Source organism: Bos grunniens, chromosome 17 (genome assembly GCF_055505025.1).
Source record: "Bos grunniens cultivar Pamir isolate PY7600 chromosome 17, Bosgru_T2T1.0, whole genome shotgun sequence".
Taxonomy (NCBI): domain Eukaryota; kingdom Metazoa; phylum Chordata; class Mammalia; order Artiodactyla; family Bovidae; genus Bos; species Bos grunniens.
The window spans coordinates 44,611,071-44,626,236 of record NC_141181.1 but is presented as its reverse complement, the minus strand read 5'-3'; the positions used below and the strand labels follow the sequence as shown (position 1 = coordinate 44,626,236).

Sequence of the window (15,166 nt, the reverse complement as noted above, 5' to 3'; positions counted from 1 at the left end):
CCTGGTGGGCTGCCGTCTATGTGGGCTGCGACTTAGCAGCAGCAGCAGCACATGTGTTCAGGCAAATAGACATATATATATATATATAAACAAGTCCAGGCTTCTTATTAATGATGCTGAAAACAGTCCCTCTTGACAGCATCATTTTCCCAAATGACATGTCAATTTTCATGAATGAAATTTCAAACACAAGTAGGTCTAGAAAACAAGGGAAAGTCTGGTATTTCAGATTATGTGCACTTCTGAATTCATATGCAACAAAAGTCAGAAAAATAGAAAGAGATATCTTATTTGAGAATATAGATGTAAAATTTTTTTAATGAGATGTTTGGGAATCTTTTTGGGAAATATTACAAACACACACAAAAAATGTAATTCAGACTAAGGAGTTCATAACTGTGAGAGCAAAACCTTGAGTAATCTTATGACTTTGATGACTCTGTTAACTTTCAAATACAAACAACATACATAGTAATTAAAAATGAGAGAACTCAATTTTCCACCTCGAAAGGAAATCCCTGTCTATATTTTCTGTCATACAGAATTTACAATGGAGGAAAGTATTAGTATATCTTAAGTTTCAAGAACTCAAAGCAAGAACACTGCAAAGAGATGTTAATAAAGTGTTGTGTGAAATTTCACATGCATCATCTTCTCTTCTTCACAGCATTGGCCCAGGGCATCCTTCTTGGCCCCACACTTTCTCTGCCTCGCCAGCCAGTCTGTCAGCAACCATTGCTATCGCCAGTCTCTCTCTTACTGTCTTCACTCTCCTTTCCTGATTCTTGATATCCTCCTCAGTTACCAGACACTGTTCACAAAGGACCTGTGGGGTGCCAGAACCAGCTCCTGGAACGGTCTGTGACAAATCTGAAGACCACGCCGGGGTGGCCATGGGGCTGGAGTTTGGACCACCTGTATGTACCCCTGGCAGGGACTCACCTGGACAACTTGGTGCAAATTTTTGCAAGGCTTTGGCTAGATCCAGAGGACTTAACAGTTCCCCTGCGCTGCTGCAAGCCTGGAGTCCTTGCAGTCTCTTCTGCCAGTACAGCTGTTGGGGGTTGTCCAAGGTTTCCTCCCAGGGATAACATCTGACCTCATTGCTGGGATGGGATGTGATTCTAGTCACTGGTCTCTTGAATATGTAACTGGACATCCTCAAAGGGATTGAGATGTTTAAACCAGGCTTTGGTTTGGATACTTTTCCACAGTCACAATGCTTCCTCTGTGAAGTCTTCACCATCATACTTCTTCTCCTTGTACCCTATGAAAAACCATGAAATTGAATCCAAATGATAAATGAAATCTGCCTTCTGGGACCATTATTTTGGCTCTTTTGTACTCTCAGCCTCTCTTTGTCCCTCCAGGGTTAGATTGAACATCATCAAGCAGATCTGAGTCAAGAACAGAAAGCTCAAGGTCAAACCTCAGGGTTACCCCAGCTCATTCCTCCTTCATAGTTTGTAAGGTGAACTCTTTCACCTCCTTCACCCCTTCCTTTATGAGTGTGACTATATTCTTTTTTGTCCTTATCACTCTCAACTGCACCAGTTCGGGTAGTTTATGTCACATGGTCTTCAGTCTTTTTTTAAATCCCAAATGCTTCAGTGTCATGTGACTTCATTTGGTTAACCCACTGACACTTGTTCATAGCTGCTTTAGAGCTTAAGAATATAGTGACATTAACAACTGTCCCACCCTTAGCAACTCACCCATATCCCTGATGTTTATCTCCACCCAGTTGGTCATGTTCTAAATAAATACTTTAGAAAACTTATTAACTCACTACTAATTTCTGGTCTGTGATTTTTTCCAAGACTCCTACAACAGATACCTGCTCCTCAAGATCCTGTTATACCAGATCACCATATCTTCATCTTAATTTCTTGCCTTCTAGTCATATCAGTCCTGGGTTCCATGGACTATGATCTCAGTAATTCTCTTGGAATAATCCAAAATTCCTTACTGCTCATCACATCTGTCTTGCAAAAAAAAAAAAAAAAAACAAACAACAACAACAAACTTCAAACCTGACACTTGACTGCCTTTACCATAGCTACTGCTGGTCTTATGGTAACTGCTAAGGAAAGCACACAACATGATATTTTACTACCACTGCAAGTCCAAAATCATCTGCATCGATTGGAAAGCATCCATAATGCCTGGAAATTTTGTTTTCTTTTTATGTGTTGGCATATTTACTTTTGGATTTTCCCCAAAGTCTGTTTCAGGTTTTCTCCACTTTCCTTTTTCCATCACACGCATCCCATGTCCCTTAACTTGCCTGATATTTCACAGAGAAGCTGTTAACTACTACAATGAAATTTTACCACAGTAGTCCCCAAATCTGCAACTATCTCTAAGATTCCATCATTTTCAAAGTTCCTTTAATTATATTTAAAGAAGCATCTTTTATCTTCCAATGCTGATCCTCATTTCTTCTTCCTTCTTAGTAAGTTCACCATCCCAATATATCCCTCTTTACTTTCAGCCTCTCCTTTTCCACCGAATCCTTCCTTCAGCATTTAAGTACCTACAAATCTCTCTAAACTACATGGAAAGCCTTCACCTAGTCTTCCCAGGAACTTCCTGAACCACAGTCTTTCTACTACTGCCCCTTAGCTGTGAACCATTGAGAAGGGTGATCTACATCACGTGTCTCTGCGGCCTCACCTCCAACCAACTCCTCAGACCTCCTCACACTACCGTCTGACTTCACCATTCTATGGGTGCTTCCCTTGGTTAGGTCACAATGACGACTTTGTTACTAGGACAAGCATGGACCTTTTCATTATTCATCCAACATGGTCCTTAAGTGCAAAATGTTTAAGTATCTTTGGGTCAATTTAAACACATGAATCACATTTTATAGCTGTGAACCTTACAATCTAAATATGGAATAGGTATGTTGGATAAATTATGTCTCACAAATTGGAACTGTGCTGCAAATGAAAAGCACAAAATAAATTTCAGGAACTCAATACTGAAAAAGTAAAATATGTCATTATTAATTTTTACATTGTTTGCATTCACAAATGAAAATATCTTTAGCTGTAATGGGTTAAAATATACAATTAAAATAATTTCACTTGTTTGTTTTTACTTTTTAAGATGCGGCTACTAAAAATATAAAGTGCTTAAAGCTATTGTTGGACTGTGCTGGTTCAAGCCATAAGAAAAAATGAAGTCCACAGAAAGAGCTCAGCAAAGCTGTTCCCATGGGAAAGAGTCTATCTACCTCAACCTCACCCCAAGATGTAGCAGACTCTCTCATACACACACACACACACTTTCTAAATCAAATATTCCCACCATTATGCCTCAAATGCCTTGAGGCTGCACTCCTACAGTCTTAAAAAGAATAATCTCAAGAAAAAAGTCAGAAGTCAAGATAGTTTATCAATTATGATGAGTCAAAACCAGAGACTAAGGATAATTTTAGGAGGAATTTCCTGCTCATTGACTTCTGTTATTAATTCAATACTCTTGAGAAACTTTTGAAGGAGGGTCATTTTAAAAAATCACTTCATCTTTACTATGTAAAATATACAAGATATGTAAAGAATAATAACTGTAGCCAATAAATGGAATCAGGATGATAGGATACAAACATTGTTATTAGTGAATCAGTCAGAGGATAGATGGCGTTAATTTGGGCCTCATTAGGTTGATTCTGATTGGATGACCAACACATCGATTGTATTATGCTGGCCCTCCTCCTAGTTAACCACCAAGCCCACCAACCAGACTAGTCCTTGCTGACAAATCCCCTGGCTCCACGCCCTGATAGCACCTGGAGAATTTTCCCAATGTCACACTCTGTCACTTCTCTCTCCTTCCTGCCACAGGCCAGGGAAACATTTTCTCCGTGGTTCATCCTCTGTGCCTGCCCAGTTGTCCCTCAGGTAAAAGAAAGGACCAGGGTGCAGACTCTGTGAGCTGCAGGAAATAGGACAAGGACTGGGGTATGCTCACAGAAGAGGAGAAGATCTTTAATGTGCTGGGTACGTACCCAGGGACCAAGAAGCCCCAGTGAGTCCTGAACAGACTTGAAGAAGATGGTGCAGGACAGAGCAGAAATATTTGGGTGGGTGGGATTCTTTTTTTTTAATATTTAAAATTTTTATTTTTTTATTTGTTTAGGTTGTGCTGGATTTTGTTGCTGTGCAGGTTTTTCTCTAGTTGTGGGAAGCGGAGGCCACTCTCTAGTTGCTGTGTGCAGGCTTCTCATTGTGTGGCTTCTCTTGTTGAAGAGCATGGTCTCTAGACACCAGAGCTTCAGTAGTTGTAGCATGTAGACCTAGAGCGCGAGCTCAGAAGTTGTGGTACATGGACTTATTTGCCCTGAGGCCTGCGGAATCTTCCTGCACCAGGAATCAAACCCTGCATTGGCAGGTGGATTCTTATTCACTGCACCACCAGGAAAGTCCTGCTTTAATAATTTTTAAGTGTACTGTTCAGTGGTATTCGGCATATTCAGATTGTTTTGCAACCTTGACGACCACTGTCTCCAGAACTCTTTTCATCTTGCAGAACTGAGATGGTGTCCTCATTAAACATTCAATCTCAATTCTCCCTCCCCCAGCCCCTGCCACCCACCATTCTACCATTTCTTTAGGAATTTCACTCCTCTAGCTGAAGCTGAAACTCCAATACTTTGGCCACCTCATGTGAAGAGTTGACTCATTGGAAAAGACCCTGATGCTGGGAGGGATTGGGGGCAGGAAGAGAAGGGGACGACAGAAGATGAGATGGCTGGATGGCATCACCGACTGGATGGACGTGAGTTTGGGTGAACTCCGGGAGTTGGTGATGGACAGGGAGGCCTGGTGTGCTGCGATTCATGGGGTCGCAAAGAGTCAGACACGACTGAGCGACTGAACTGACTGACTGACTGAGGGACCTCATATGAGTGGAATCATACAGTATTTATCCTTTCATGTCTGACTTATTTCACTGAGCATAATGTCTTCAAGTTCATCCATATTTTAATGTATGTCAAAAATTCCTTCCTCTTAAAGGCTGAAAAATATTCTGGCAGTAGGTAATTGGTGTAGGGGATAGGAAAGTGGCTGGCAGCTCCCTCCCTCCCTTTCCTCACCTCCCCCAGTCTGAGCCTCTCTCCCCTAGGGGTGGCTGATTCCCAGCATTCAAGGACCATGGTGGTCTTGGAACCAGGAACAGCCCTCCAGCTGCACCTGGGAGATGAGGTCCTTCTCCTGGTCCCGTTGAGGCCTATAGCTCACACTCTACAAGAAGGTTTACTCTTTTAAGACATATGCACACAGAGAATTCAGAAAAAGACGAAAGGTGAATTTCCAAAGTCAAAATGAATCATTCAAAGTTCTGAGTCTATAGCCTTCCAAGCAGTTGGCAAAATGGACCCTGTGGAGTCCTATACCAAGGTCACAGGTGTGGAGCCCTGTACCAAGCTCACAGGACAAAATTATCCAGAACTGACTGAGTCCCATAGCAACTGTTGCCATGAGCTCCTCTAACCTAAACTGGCCTTCTTCGACTCCATACTAGGTAAAATATCCACCCTATAGCATCCTGACCAATCACCTAACGCTACACTTCCAGTAGGAATTTTCTTTGTCTTGAGGCTATAAAAATTGGCTATTAGCCCACAAGAGGGTTCAGCTCTCCTTGAGCCAGCCTGTGTTCTAACAGTATTTTCTGCTCTAACAAATTCTATTCTCCTCTCATTCTTCCTCATATATGCTGTGCTTCTCATTATCTCTGCCCTTTGTTCTTAATAAACTCACTCCCTTCTGAAATACCCCGTGTCTGGAAATTCTTTTCCAATCCATACATAGACATGAACAGACCCTAAGATTCTCCTCCCAGACCTTGCTGTTCTGTCTGAGTAGGTGATGTCTCCTTTCTCCTTTTGACTTCCAGGCCTTGGGCTGTGGCAAGGGTCTGTCCTCGGCTCATTGATTCTGTCCATCCCCTAGAAGAGGCTCAGATGACCCAGAAAACCACCTCTAATCCCATCCAGGGAGTCCCCTCCCTACCCCAGAAGATCCCAGGAAGACTGACTTATGGCTACAAACCATGAAAAGCCCCTTCTCCCTCCAGATCTGGGGTCTGACTCAGCTCATTACATGTGTGTTGAGAGGCCAGTGAGGCATAAGATAACTTCACATCTTTAACATATTGGTCATTCAAGTATCCATCATGTGTTACGCGGTGCTTTCTACATTCATCCAGGCACTAGTCCCCACCCTCCAGAGCACGCAAACAGTGTTAGATAATGATAAACACATATTTATAACATATAGACACAGAGCTTGAGATGTACCAGGTTCAAGCATTTTTCAGACATTCACTCTTTAATACTTTCCCTAATATTGCAGGAGGTAGAGTTAGTATTGCCAAGTATCAGAGAGAAAAACTGAGGCATAAACAACATTGCTCCCAAATCTTGTATCTTCAGACGACACATGCTTAACACCTCACGGTTTCTGTGACTCAGGAATCTTGACGCAATTTAGCTGGGTGCTTCTGACTGACCTGCAGTGCCTCACAGGCTGGGGCAGCCATGTTAACCGAGGCTCTTCTGGGGGGATTTGCTCCCAAGTTCACTCACATGGGTGTTGTCAGGATTCTGTTTGAACTGACAGCCTAGTTCCTATCTGTCTGTTAGATGCGACTTTCCCTTGATTTTTCCCGATGGGGCCTCCATACAGGGCAGCTCAAATCACCTGTGGTTGCTCTCCCAGTTCCAGAAAAAGACCGAGTGAGAGAGACACAGAGAGAGACAGAGAAGGGGAGAGATGCTAACAGAGGAACAGAGGGAGAAAGGGAGAACTTAAGAGAGCAAGTAAGAGGGGAGTGGCAGTTTTTATTGTAATGGATGTGACATCCTATCACCTGGGCTGCATTCTGTTGCTCACACGAGGATGTCAGTGTCACATAGGGATGTACACACCTGGAAGCAGCTGTCACTGAGAGTTCTTGTGGAGCCTGCCCAGCAAATGGACCAAGAGGCACAGGACCTGAATCTAAGCAGGGAGGGTTGGAAAGTTTATGCCAGTGGATGACAACATCTGAATCTCCTCTGATTTCTACCCTTTGAAGGTGCAGACCTGGAAATGAGAACAGTGGACAATGACTTTCCCAAGATCACTTGGCTGGAACCCAGACCTGCTTTGAGAGGTATTCCCTGCTGTGTCCAACCCTTCTTGTAATAATGATCTGTGCCTCAGATACATGTGACACCAGCACACAGATGTTGAAGGCATTGTTTCACATCCACCAATGGTGTCCCCAGGAAGTAGACACTGGTCTGGTCCCCACTGTGCAGGCCTGGAGACTGGGGAGGACCCAGGAGGCTTTTCCAGGATAGAGAACTGCCTTCTCAAAGCAGGATCCTGGTTCCATTCCCAAGAAGTGGTGGGGAGGGCTGTGCAGTCAAGACGGGGCTTTGAGTGGGTTTGAAGGAAGAAGTGACCTGACTTCCTCGGTGACACAGCAAAACAGAACTTGAAATGTGGTAACCCAGCAGCCACGTTCTAGAGCCAGCTGGCTATCCCTACTCACTTGACCAGAGGTGCTCAATGTAGCGACCTGTTCTCATGTTGTGGCCTGACATTCTGGGCCCCAGCTTCTGGAAAGCTGAGAGTGGGGGCCATTTCAGACACAAGGTCAGCCTTCACCTCCAATACCTCTGGTCATTTGACAAGAGGCCCCCGAAGGTAACACAGGGCAGCCCTGGCCAGACCTCCCAGGCCACAGCTATAACTCCACATGGGCAGCCCAACTATCTGGTCAGTTCCTGTGTGTGTTTGAGAGAGAGAGGTGGGGGAAGGTAGGAGATGAGGGGGCAGGAGCAGGTTGTTAGGTGTTGGAAGTCTGTTCATCCATCGTTAGCAACCCAGACCAAGGCTGGCAGGCTGGGAAGGTGAGCACTGGGAACCAAGTTCCTCGCCCCCCATGTTATCCACGCACCCTTGAGGTGTCATCTTGTTCCCTTTCTGGCTCGATTCTGTGCAGATGGTCCTCTGCCTGACCTGGGGAGCATAACTACAGTGGAGGCACCCTGTAGTGATAGCCAGGTTTGCTCCTGATGCCTCCGGGCCTGGCTACCTTGCCCAGGAGATCCTGGAGGAGCCGGTGGATGCTTCAGCTACTCCATTGCCCTGGCCATGGGGCAGATGTCCCAGGCCACCAACCGCTGGGGCCAGTCTGATCTGAGAGTGGTCGTGGAGGGCCTGAGATGACCAGGGCGGGCCTGGAACCCCATCTTGAATCTGAAGCCCCCTGGGGCCCTGCCGGGGTTTTCCAACTAGAGTGCCCCTCAATCCCACTCCCAAGGGAACTGACGTCCACTCCTCCCTCACTAACAATGTCAGAGGGCAGAAAGTCACTCTTCACAAATTTGTTGAACAGTAGAGAAAAAAAATATTGTTTCACTTAGCACTGGACCATGTGTATCTTTGCTTTTTGTCCTTTTGCTGAACCTGGGATCTATATAAGGGAAGTCTCAAAATTCCCTACAATGTGAAAGAAAACCCAAGTCTTTATTTGAAATCAGCAGGATCCCCACTGATTACATCTGCCCTGTTCACTGTCTCCTAACTAGGAAGGGAGGAGCTTCACCCAGCCCTCTCCCTCCATGTCAGGGGCAGATCAAGCCTCAGGAAGCTCAGAGGGAAAGGCAAGCAGTCTACGCTCTGGAGGTTCCTCAGCTCTGACCTCATGGCTGTGAGCAGCCAGCTGACATCCCCAAGCCTGTTTTCTCAGCTCAGCGGGGCTGTTTGTTGAGAATTCATTGGGATAATGGTCTTAGTGCTACTAATGCAGGGAGGCCTGTTGCTCCTCAGATAACAAGGTGCCTAGACTGCAGTCATTGTATCACCCTTCTCTGTCCCCACCAAACCCAAATGGTCCCCTTAAAGGCTGCAATCTTTTCCAGTGCATGTGCTCCTGTCACTACTCCTGGACGCGCCCCTGAGGGGCGGGGCCTCCTGGCTGAGCTCCAGGTCGCCACCCTCCTGCTGTTTCAGGTGGTCTCTCTCCTCCTCTCACCCATAGTGAAGGGATGATGTGGTATCTGGTCATTAACTTATTCTCAAATGATTCAAAGACAAAAAGATCTTTGTTTTGCATTTTCAACTTTGTGTAAATTTTCTATCGTTTCAAAACAAAGAAATGCTTTAAAACTGAAAGGTCTGAGTTTTAGGGACCCTAGAAGGCGAGTGGCCTTCTGTCACTCCTGATGCTCGGCCTTGTGGTTCTGGGGATGAAGATGGATGGGATGGGATGGGGCTGCTGGGCGATGGGGTGGCGGCGGGGGGGGGGGTGGAGGGAAGCAGTGAGCCTGGGGACACTTGGGCTGTAGGGGCAGAGTCAGAGTAAGGTGGTCTCAGCTGAGATGCCCCCTGTGGGGAAAGTTGCCAGGGTCTCTAAAGGGGTCTTAGGTTCTCGGGGGCTCCCCACTTCACCCCATCTTCCAGCAATTACCTGGAAGTGCCCCTTTATTCCTCTGCCTCTCCCACTATCCTGTGAGCCCTGAGGGCACAAACCTGGCTTAGTTTCCCGCTGTATCACCTCTGTTGACCAACACGATGGGGAGGCTAGGATCAAGGGCCCATTCCTGGAGGTGACAGTCCTGGGTGTCAAAGTCCTCACCGAAGGGGGTTAGGGGTGCTGGGAACCGAGCCCACTCAGCCCCAGGGCCTGTGTGCTTGACACCGCTGCTTTCATCTCCAGGGAAATTCCTTGATTCTGGGGCAAAACGACCAGGTGAGGAGCAGAGGGCAGAGATGCTCATAGGACGCTTCCGATAAAACAGAGCCATTAGAAAGGATTTGAGTGCCGATCACCAGAGTCCTGGTGTGTGGATTAGTGCCCTTGGGCAGCGAAATGTGGGCCTGGTTTGAGAAGGGAAGGTGTCCAGGATAGTTAAGTAAATAGAGGGGCGGCATGGCTCAAAACATTAAACTTTAACAGAACATTTGTTGGGCAAGAAGAATCAATTGCAATCCAGGGGAAGGCACCCTGCAGCCAGGAGGCTCTTCTGCAGCTCACGTGCCTCTGTGCAAACCCCAGACTCAGAGAGGCCAGAGGCTGCCCACACCTCACTCACATCTATTGGGAGGAGAAGTCTGGCCTTGTCACAGGACAGGCACGGAGAGTGGGGCAGTGCAATACTCTCTTCTCTGAGGAAGGCCTTCACTGTCAGGAACCTGCCCCGGAACTTGCTATGCTCCCCCCACCCCTCCAGGCTCCGCGTGTGCTCCCGCTGCACCTCTGGAGAGGAGTTGGGGAGGTGCAGTCACTACAAAGTATCGAGGCCTCAGTCAATCATTGTGTCAGCTGGGCTGGACAACGCTGGCCTTTGGCCCCTAAATCCAGGAGCTTTGGGGGCCCACTTGGGTTCAGGGGGTTCTGGTGGTTCTTGGTGAGCCAAGAGGTTCTCCAGCAAATGTGCGTGGCATTCAGGAGGGCTGCCCGAGAACCGAGAGGTTGGCGGTGAGTTGGCAGCGCCATCCAGCCTGGCTCTGCGTATCCTTGGGCCTCAGAAGCAAGGGAGCCTGAGAGTCATGGGCTGGGGTGGAGAAGAAGGTCCCATGATCCCCACCCCTGCAGCAGGAGGAAGCTGTAATCCTGGACTGACCCCACAACACTGGCCTAGAGCTCTGCAGAGCCAAAGCCCTGCTGGGGTCACAGCCTGTGGGGCAGAAACTCTGACCTCTCTTGTGCATGGGTAGATGTGCACCCGCTGGACTGCGTGGGAGGGAGCGCCTTCAAGGAGCTTAGGTCGCAGCAGAGGCCCCTGTGGATCTCACCCCTGTGGGATCCTGGGTGCTCAGCTCCGCGGGGTGGAGAAGCCTTTGTGATGGTGGGGGCCTGGGGACCTGAGTTCTCCAAGCCCCTGGTTCACATGCAGAGGAAACCACAGAACTGCCCTCACCTGCTCGGACAATTCTGGGGTCTCTCCTGTGCAGGTTACAGTCCTGTGATTTTTGCACAGCAAGTGGAAGGTGCCCTAGAGATGAAACCAGGAGGAGTGTTAGTTGCTCAGGGACTCTTTGTGATCCCATGGACTGTCCATGGGATTCTCCAGGCAAGAATACTGGACTGGGTTGCCATTCCGTTCTGCACGGGATCTTCCCCCATGAGGAATCAAACCCAGGTCTCCTGCATTGCAGACTGATTCTTTACCATCTGAGCCACTAGGGAAAGCCCTATATATACATTCATTTTTGGCTGTGTGTGTGTGTGTGTGTGTGTGAGTGTGTGTGTGTGTGTGAGTGTGTGTGTGTGAGTGTGTGTGTGTGAGTGTGTGTGTGTGTGTCTTTCTTGATGTGGGGGCCTTTCTTTAGTGGGACAGGAGGGGAATGCAGGGGGTGTGGGGTGGGGAGGGGAAGGTGTGTGTGGCACTTCTCTCTAGTTGCAGTTCCCTGGCTTTTCACTGCAGTGATTTCTCTTGTTGCAGAGCACAGGCTCTAGGTGCAGGGCTTCAGTAGTTAGGGCTCTGAGAGCTCCAGAGTGTGGGCTCAGTGCTCAGCTGAGGCACAAGGGCTTAGCTGCTTCATGGCATGTGGGATCTTCCTTGATCAGGGATTGAACCCACCTTTCCTGCATTGGTAGGAGGATTCTTAACCATTGAGCCACCAGGGAAGCCCCTTTACATTGGTTTTTAAATGATGGTCTAGGTAAAAATTCTCTTGAGGGCAAAGCTCATGCCTAAGATTATGCAAGACTTTGGGCAAAAGAGAAACATTCCAGAACAATCTGGAAACAATCCAAAGATCTGGTGGGAGATTTGCTAAGTAGATCACACTGCAGAAAGAGGATGAGCTCCTGGAAGATAATTAGTAGTTATGCCCAGGAAGATGCTAGATGACCCAACTTGTAATACATTGTAGCATGAAAACAGCCTGTTACAAAACCAGGGTGAGTGGTACAGAGCCCATTTGAAAAGATAAGACATAAAATGATATCTGCCACATTGTTATTTGTTTTTATTATTTTTATTTGGCTTTTAAATTGTATTTATTTGTTTATTTTTTGGCTTATCCACTAGTGGAGGTGATGGAATTCCAGTTGAGCTATTTCAAATCTTGAAAGATGATGCTGTGAAAGTGCTGCACTCAAAATGCCAGCAAATTTGGAAAACTCAGCAGTGGCCACAGGACAGGAAAAGGTCAGTTTTCATTCCAATCCCAAAGAAAGGCAATGCCAAAGAATGCTCAAATGTCCGCACAATTGCACTCATCTCACATGCTAGTAAGATCAGATCAGATCAGTCGCTCAGTCGTGTCCGACTCTTTGCGACCCCATGAATCGCAGCACACCAGGCCTCCCTGTCCATCACCAACTCCCGGAGTTCACTCAGACTCACCTCCATCGAGTCAGTGATGCCATCCAGCCATCTCATCCTCTGTCGTCCCCTTCTCCTCTTGCCCCCAATCCCTCCCAGCATCAGAGTCTTTTCCAATGAGTCAACTCTTCGCGTGAGGTGGCCAAAGTACCAGAGTTTCAGCTTTAGCATCATTCCTTCCAAAGAAATCCCAGGGCTGATCTCCTTCAGAATGGACTGGTTGGATCTCCTTGCAGTCCAAGGGACTCTCAAGAGTCTTCTCCAACCACAGTTCAAAAGCATCAATTCTTCGGCGCTCCACATGCTAGTAAAGTAATGCTCAAAATTCTCCAAGCCAGGCTTCAGCAATACATGAACCGTGAACTTCCTGATATTCAAGCTGGTTTTAGAAAAGGCAGAGGAACCAGAGATCAAATTGCCAACATCCGCTGGATCATGGAAAAAGCAAGAGAGTTCCAGAAAAACATCTACTTCTGCTTTATTGACTATGCCAAAGCCTTTGACTGTGTGGATCACAATAAACTGTGGAAAATTCTTCAAGAGATGGGAATACCAGACCACCTGACCTGCCTCTTGAGAAATTTGTATGCAGGTCAGGAAGCAACAGTTAGAACTGGACATGGAACAACAGATTGGTTCCAAATAGGAAAAGGAGTACGTCAAGGCTGTATATTGTCACCCTGCTTATTTAACTTATATGCAGAGTACATCATGAGAAACGCTGGACTGGAAGAAACACAAGCTGGAATCAAGATTGCTGGGAGAAATATCAATAACCTCAGATATGCAGATGACACCACCCTTATGGCAGAAAGTGAAGAGGAACTAAGAAGCCTCTTGATGAAAGTGAAAGAGGAGAGTGAAAAAGTGGGCTTAAAGCTCAACATTCAGAAAACGAAGATCATGGCATCGGGTCCCATCACTTCATGGGAAATAGATGGGGAAACAGTGGAAACAGTGTCAGACTTTATTTTTCTGGGCTCCAAAATCACTGCAGGTGGTGACTGCAGCCATGAAATTAAAAGATGCTTACTCCTTGGAAGGAAAGTTATGACCAACCTAGACAGCATATTCAAAAGCAGAGACATTACTTTGCCAACAAAGTTTCGTCTAGTCAAGGCTATGGTTTTTCCCGTGGTCATGTATGGATGGGAGAGTTGGACTGTGAAGAAGGCTGAGCGCCTAAGAATTGATGCTTTTGAACTGTGGTGTTGGAGAAGACTCTTGAGAGTCCCTTGGACTGCAAGGAGATCCAACCAGTCCATTCTGAAGGAGATCAGCCCTGGGATTTCTTTGGAAGGAATGATGCTAAAGCTGAAACTCCAGTACTTTGGCCAGCTCATGCGAAGAGTTGACTCATTGGAAAAGACTCTGATGCTGGGAGGGATTGGGGGCAGGAGGAGAAGGGGACGACAGAGGACGAGATGGCTGGATGGCATCACTGACTCAATGGACATGAGTCTGAGTGAACTCCGGGAGTTGGTGATGGACAGGGAGGCCTGGCATGCTGCGATTCATGGGGTCACAAAGAATCGGACAAGACTAAGCGACTAACTGAATTGAACTGATGTTTTCTAATTTTTATAAAAAGATAATCGGTTTTTCTTGTTTTAAATTTCAAGAAGTGAAAAAACAAACAAACCATAGACCACGGGGAGGAGGAAGCACACCTTCCCCCATGATTCAGTATACACAGGGAATGTGAGTAACAGAGAGGAAATGAGAGGTTTGCTGCAGGAATCCCTGCTGCTGTGGGAATGCTATCTCAGGCCCTTTCTCCAGGGCCGGCTGGGAGTTCAGTGACAACTTTTCTGGTTGCTCTCCACCCATTAAGTACCAGTGAAGTTAAAACCTCAATGGAACCCCAAATGTCCAAGTACCCATATTATAAAATTAAATTTAATTTAACAAATGCAATGATTCTAATTTGTTGCTATAAAATCAATGACTATTTTTGGCTGCCACGTAAAAAGTTACTGTTTACAAACGTCTTATTTGAGCCTCCCAAGCCTCCTCTGAGCGAGTGTTACGTTCCCTTGTTACTAATAAGGGAATAGATCTAGTGAATTTTAAAACACTTTCCAGTAGTAAGTGGCTTCTTTAACTGTCATTCAAAAGCTTATATTCTTAAGCACATAATAATTTTAAGTATTCTAAATCAGGGCAAACTCTTCATAAACTTCATTTTTGATAGAGGTCTAACCTTCCAACAAAAGGTAGGCCAAAATTTAAGTATCCAACACCCGCTATAAATAGATGCTGCCTTTCTTCTTCCATGCTCTCTAGTCTGAAATGCAGTCATCACCACATTATGCATTCTAAAGCATACTGACCTGCTGTTTCCAGATTTTCTGTTCTCTTCTGGACCCAGGCTACCTGGTGTGGACTCCCAGTTCAATTGTTTAATAGCTCTGTGACTTTGACCCTCTCTGTACCTTCTCTTCTCTTTGGTGAAGTTTATTATTTGTAAAAACAGGCCTTTCCTCATTGTGATTTCAGATGCATCCAGTAGTAAGCAGCTGCTTGCAGTAAGCAGTGGCCGGAAGCACAATCTTAGTTTTCCGGACCAGGAGTCCTAACCACTGGGCCACAGCAGTTAGGGCCAGAGTCCCTAGTCCTTGCCTGACTAGTCAAGAATGAATTCAGGCAAGAAGGCAGAAGTTAAATCACAAAGTAGAAAGTTTACTGAAAAGAAAATACATGTGGAAAGGTACACGGGTGAGCTCAGAGAGAGAATCTTGACTTTGGGAAGTTTAAATCCCTCATAAGGGGGCAGTTTTCCAGGTTTTTGCCTTCCTTCAGGGCAGTCATCTTGCTTTGTCCCCC

At 46.3% G+C, this 15,166-nt stretch overlaps 1 protein-coding gene across 1 annotated transcript; it reads right to left on the bottom strand.

Annotated features, from left to right (window-relative positions):
- Positions 1–290: 290 nt before the first annotated feature.
- LOC147355253 (methyl-CpG-binding domain protein 3-like 1) lies at positions 291–2,678 on the bottom strand. The gene has a single exon (XM_086347107.1). The coding sequence runs from the start codon at positions 1,247–1,249 to the stop codon at positions 662–664; it is 588 nt and encodes a 195-aa protein (XP_086203233.1). The 5' UTR covers positions 1,250–2,678; the 3' UTR covers positions 291–661.
- Positions 2,679–15,166: the final 12,488 nt, after the last annotated feature.

Coding starts and splice junctions, on each gene's coding strand:
- LOC147355253 (XM_086347107.1), bottom strand. CDS start 1,249: ATGATGGTGAAGACTTCACAGAGGAAGCATTGTGACTGTGGAAAAGTA.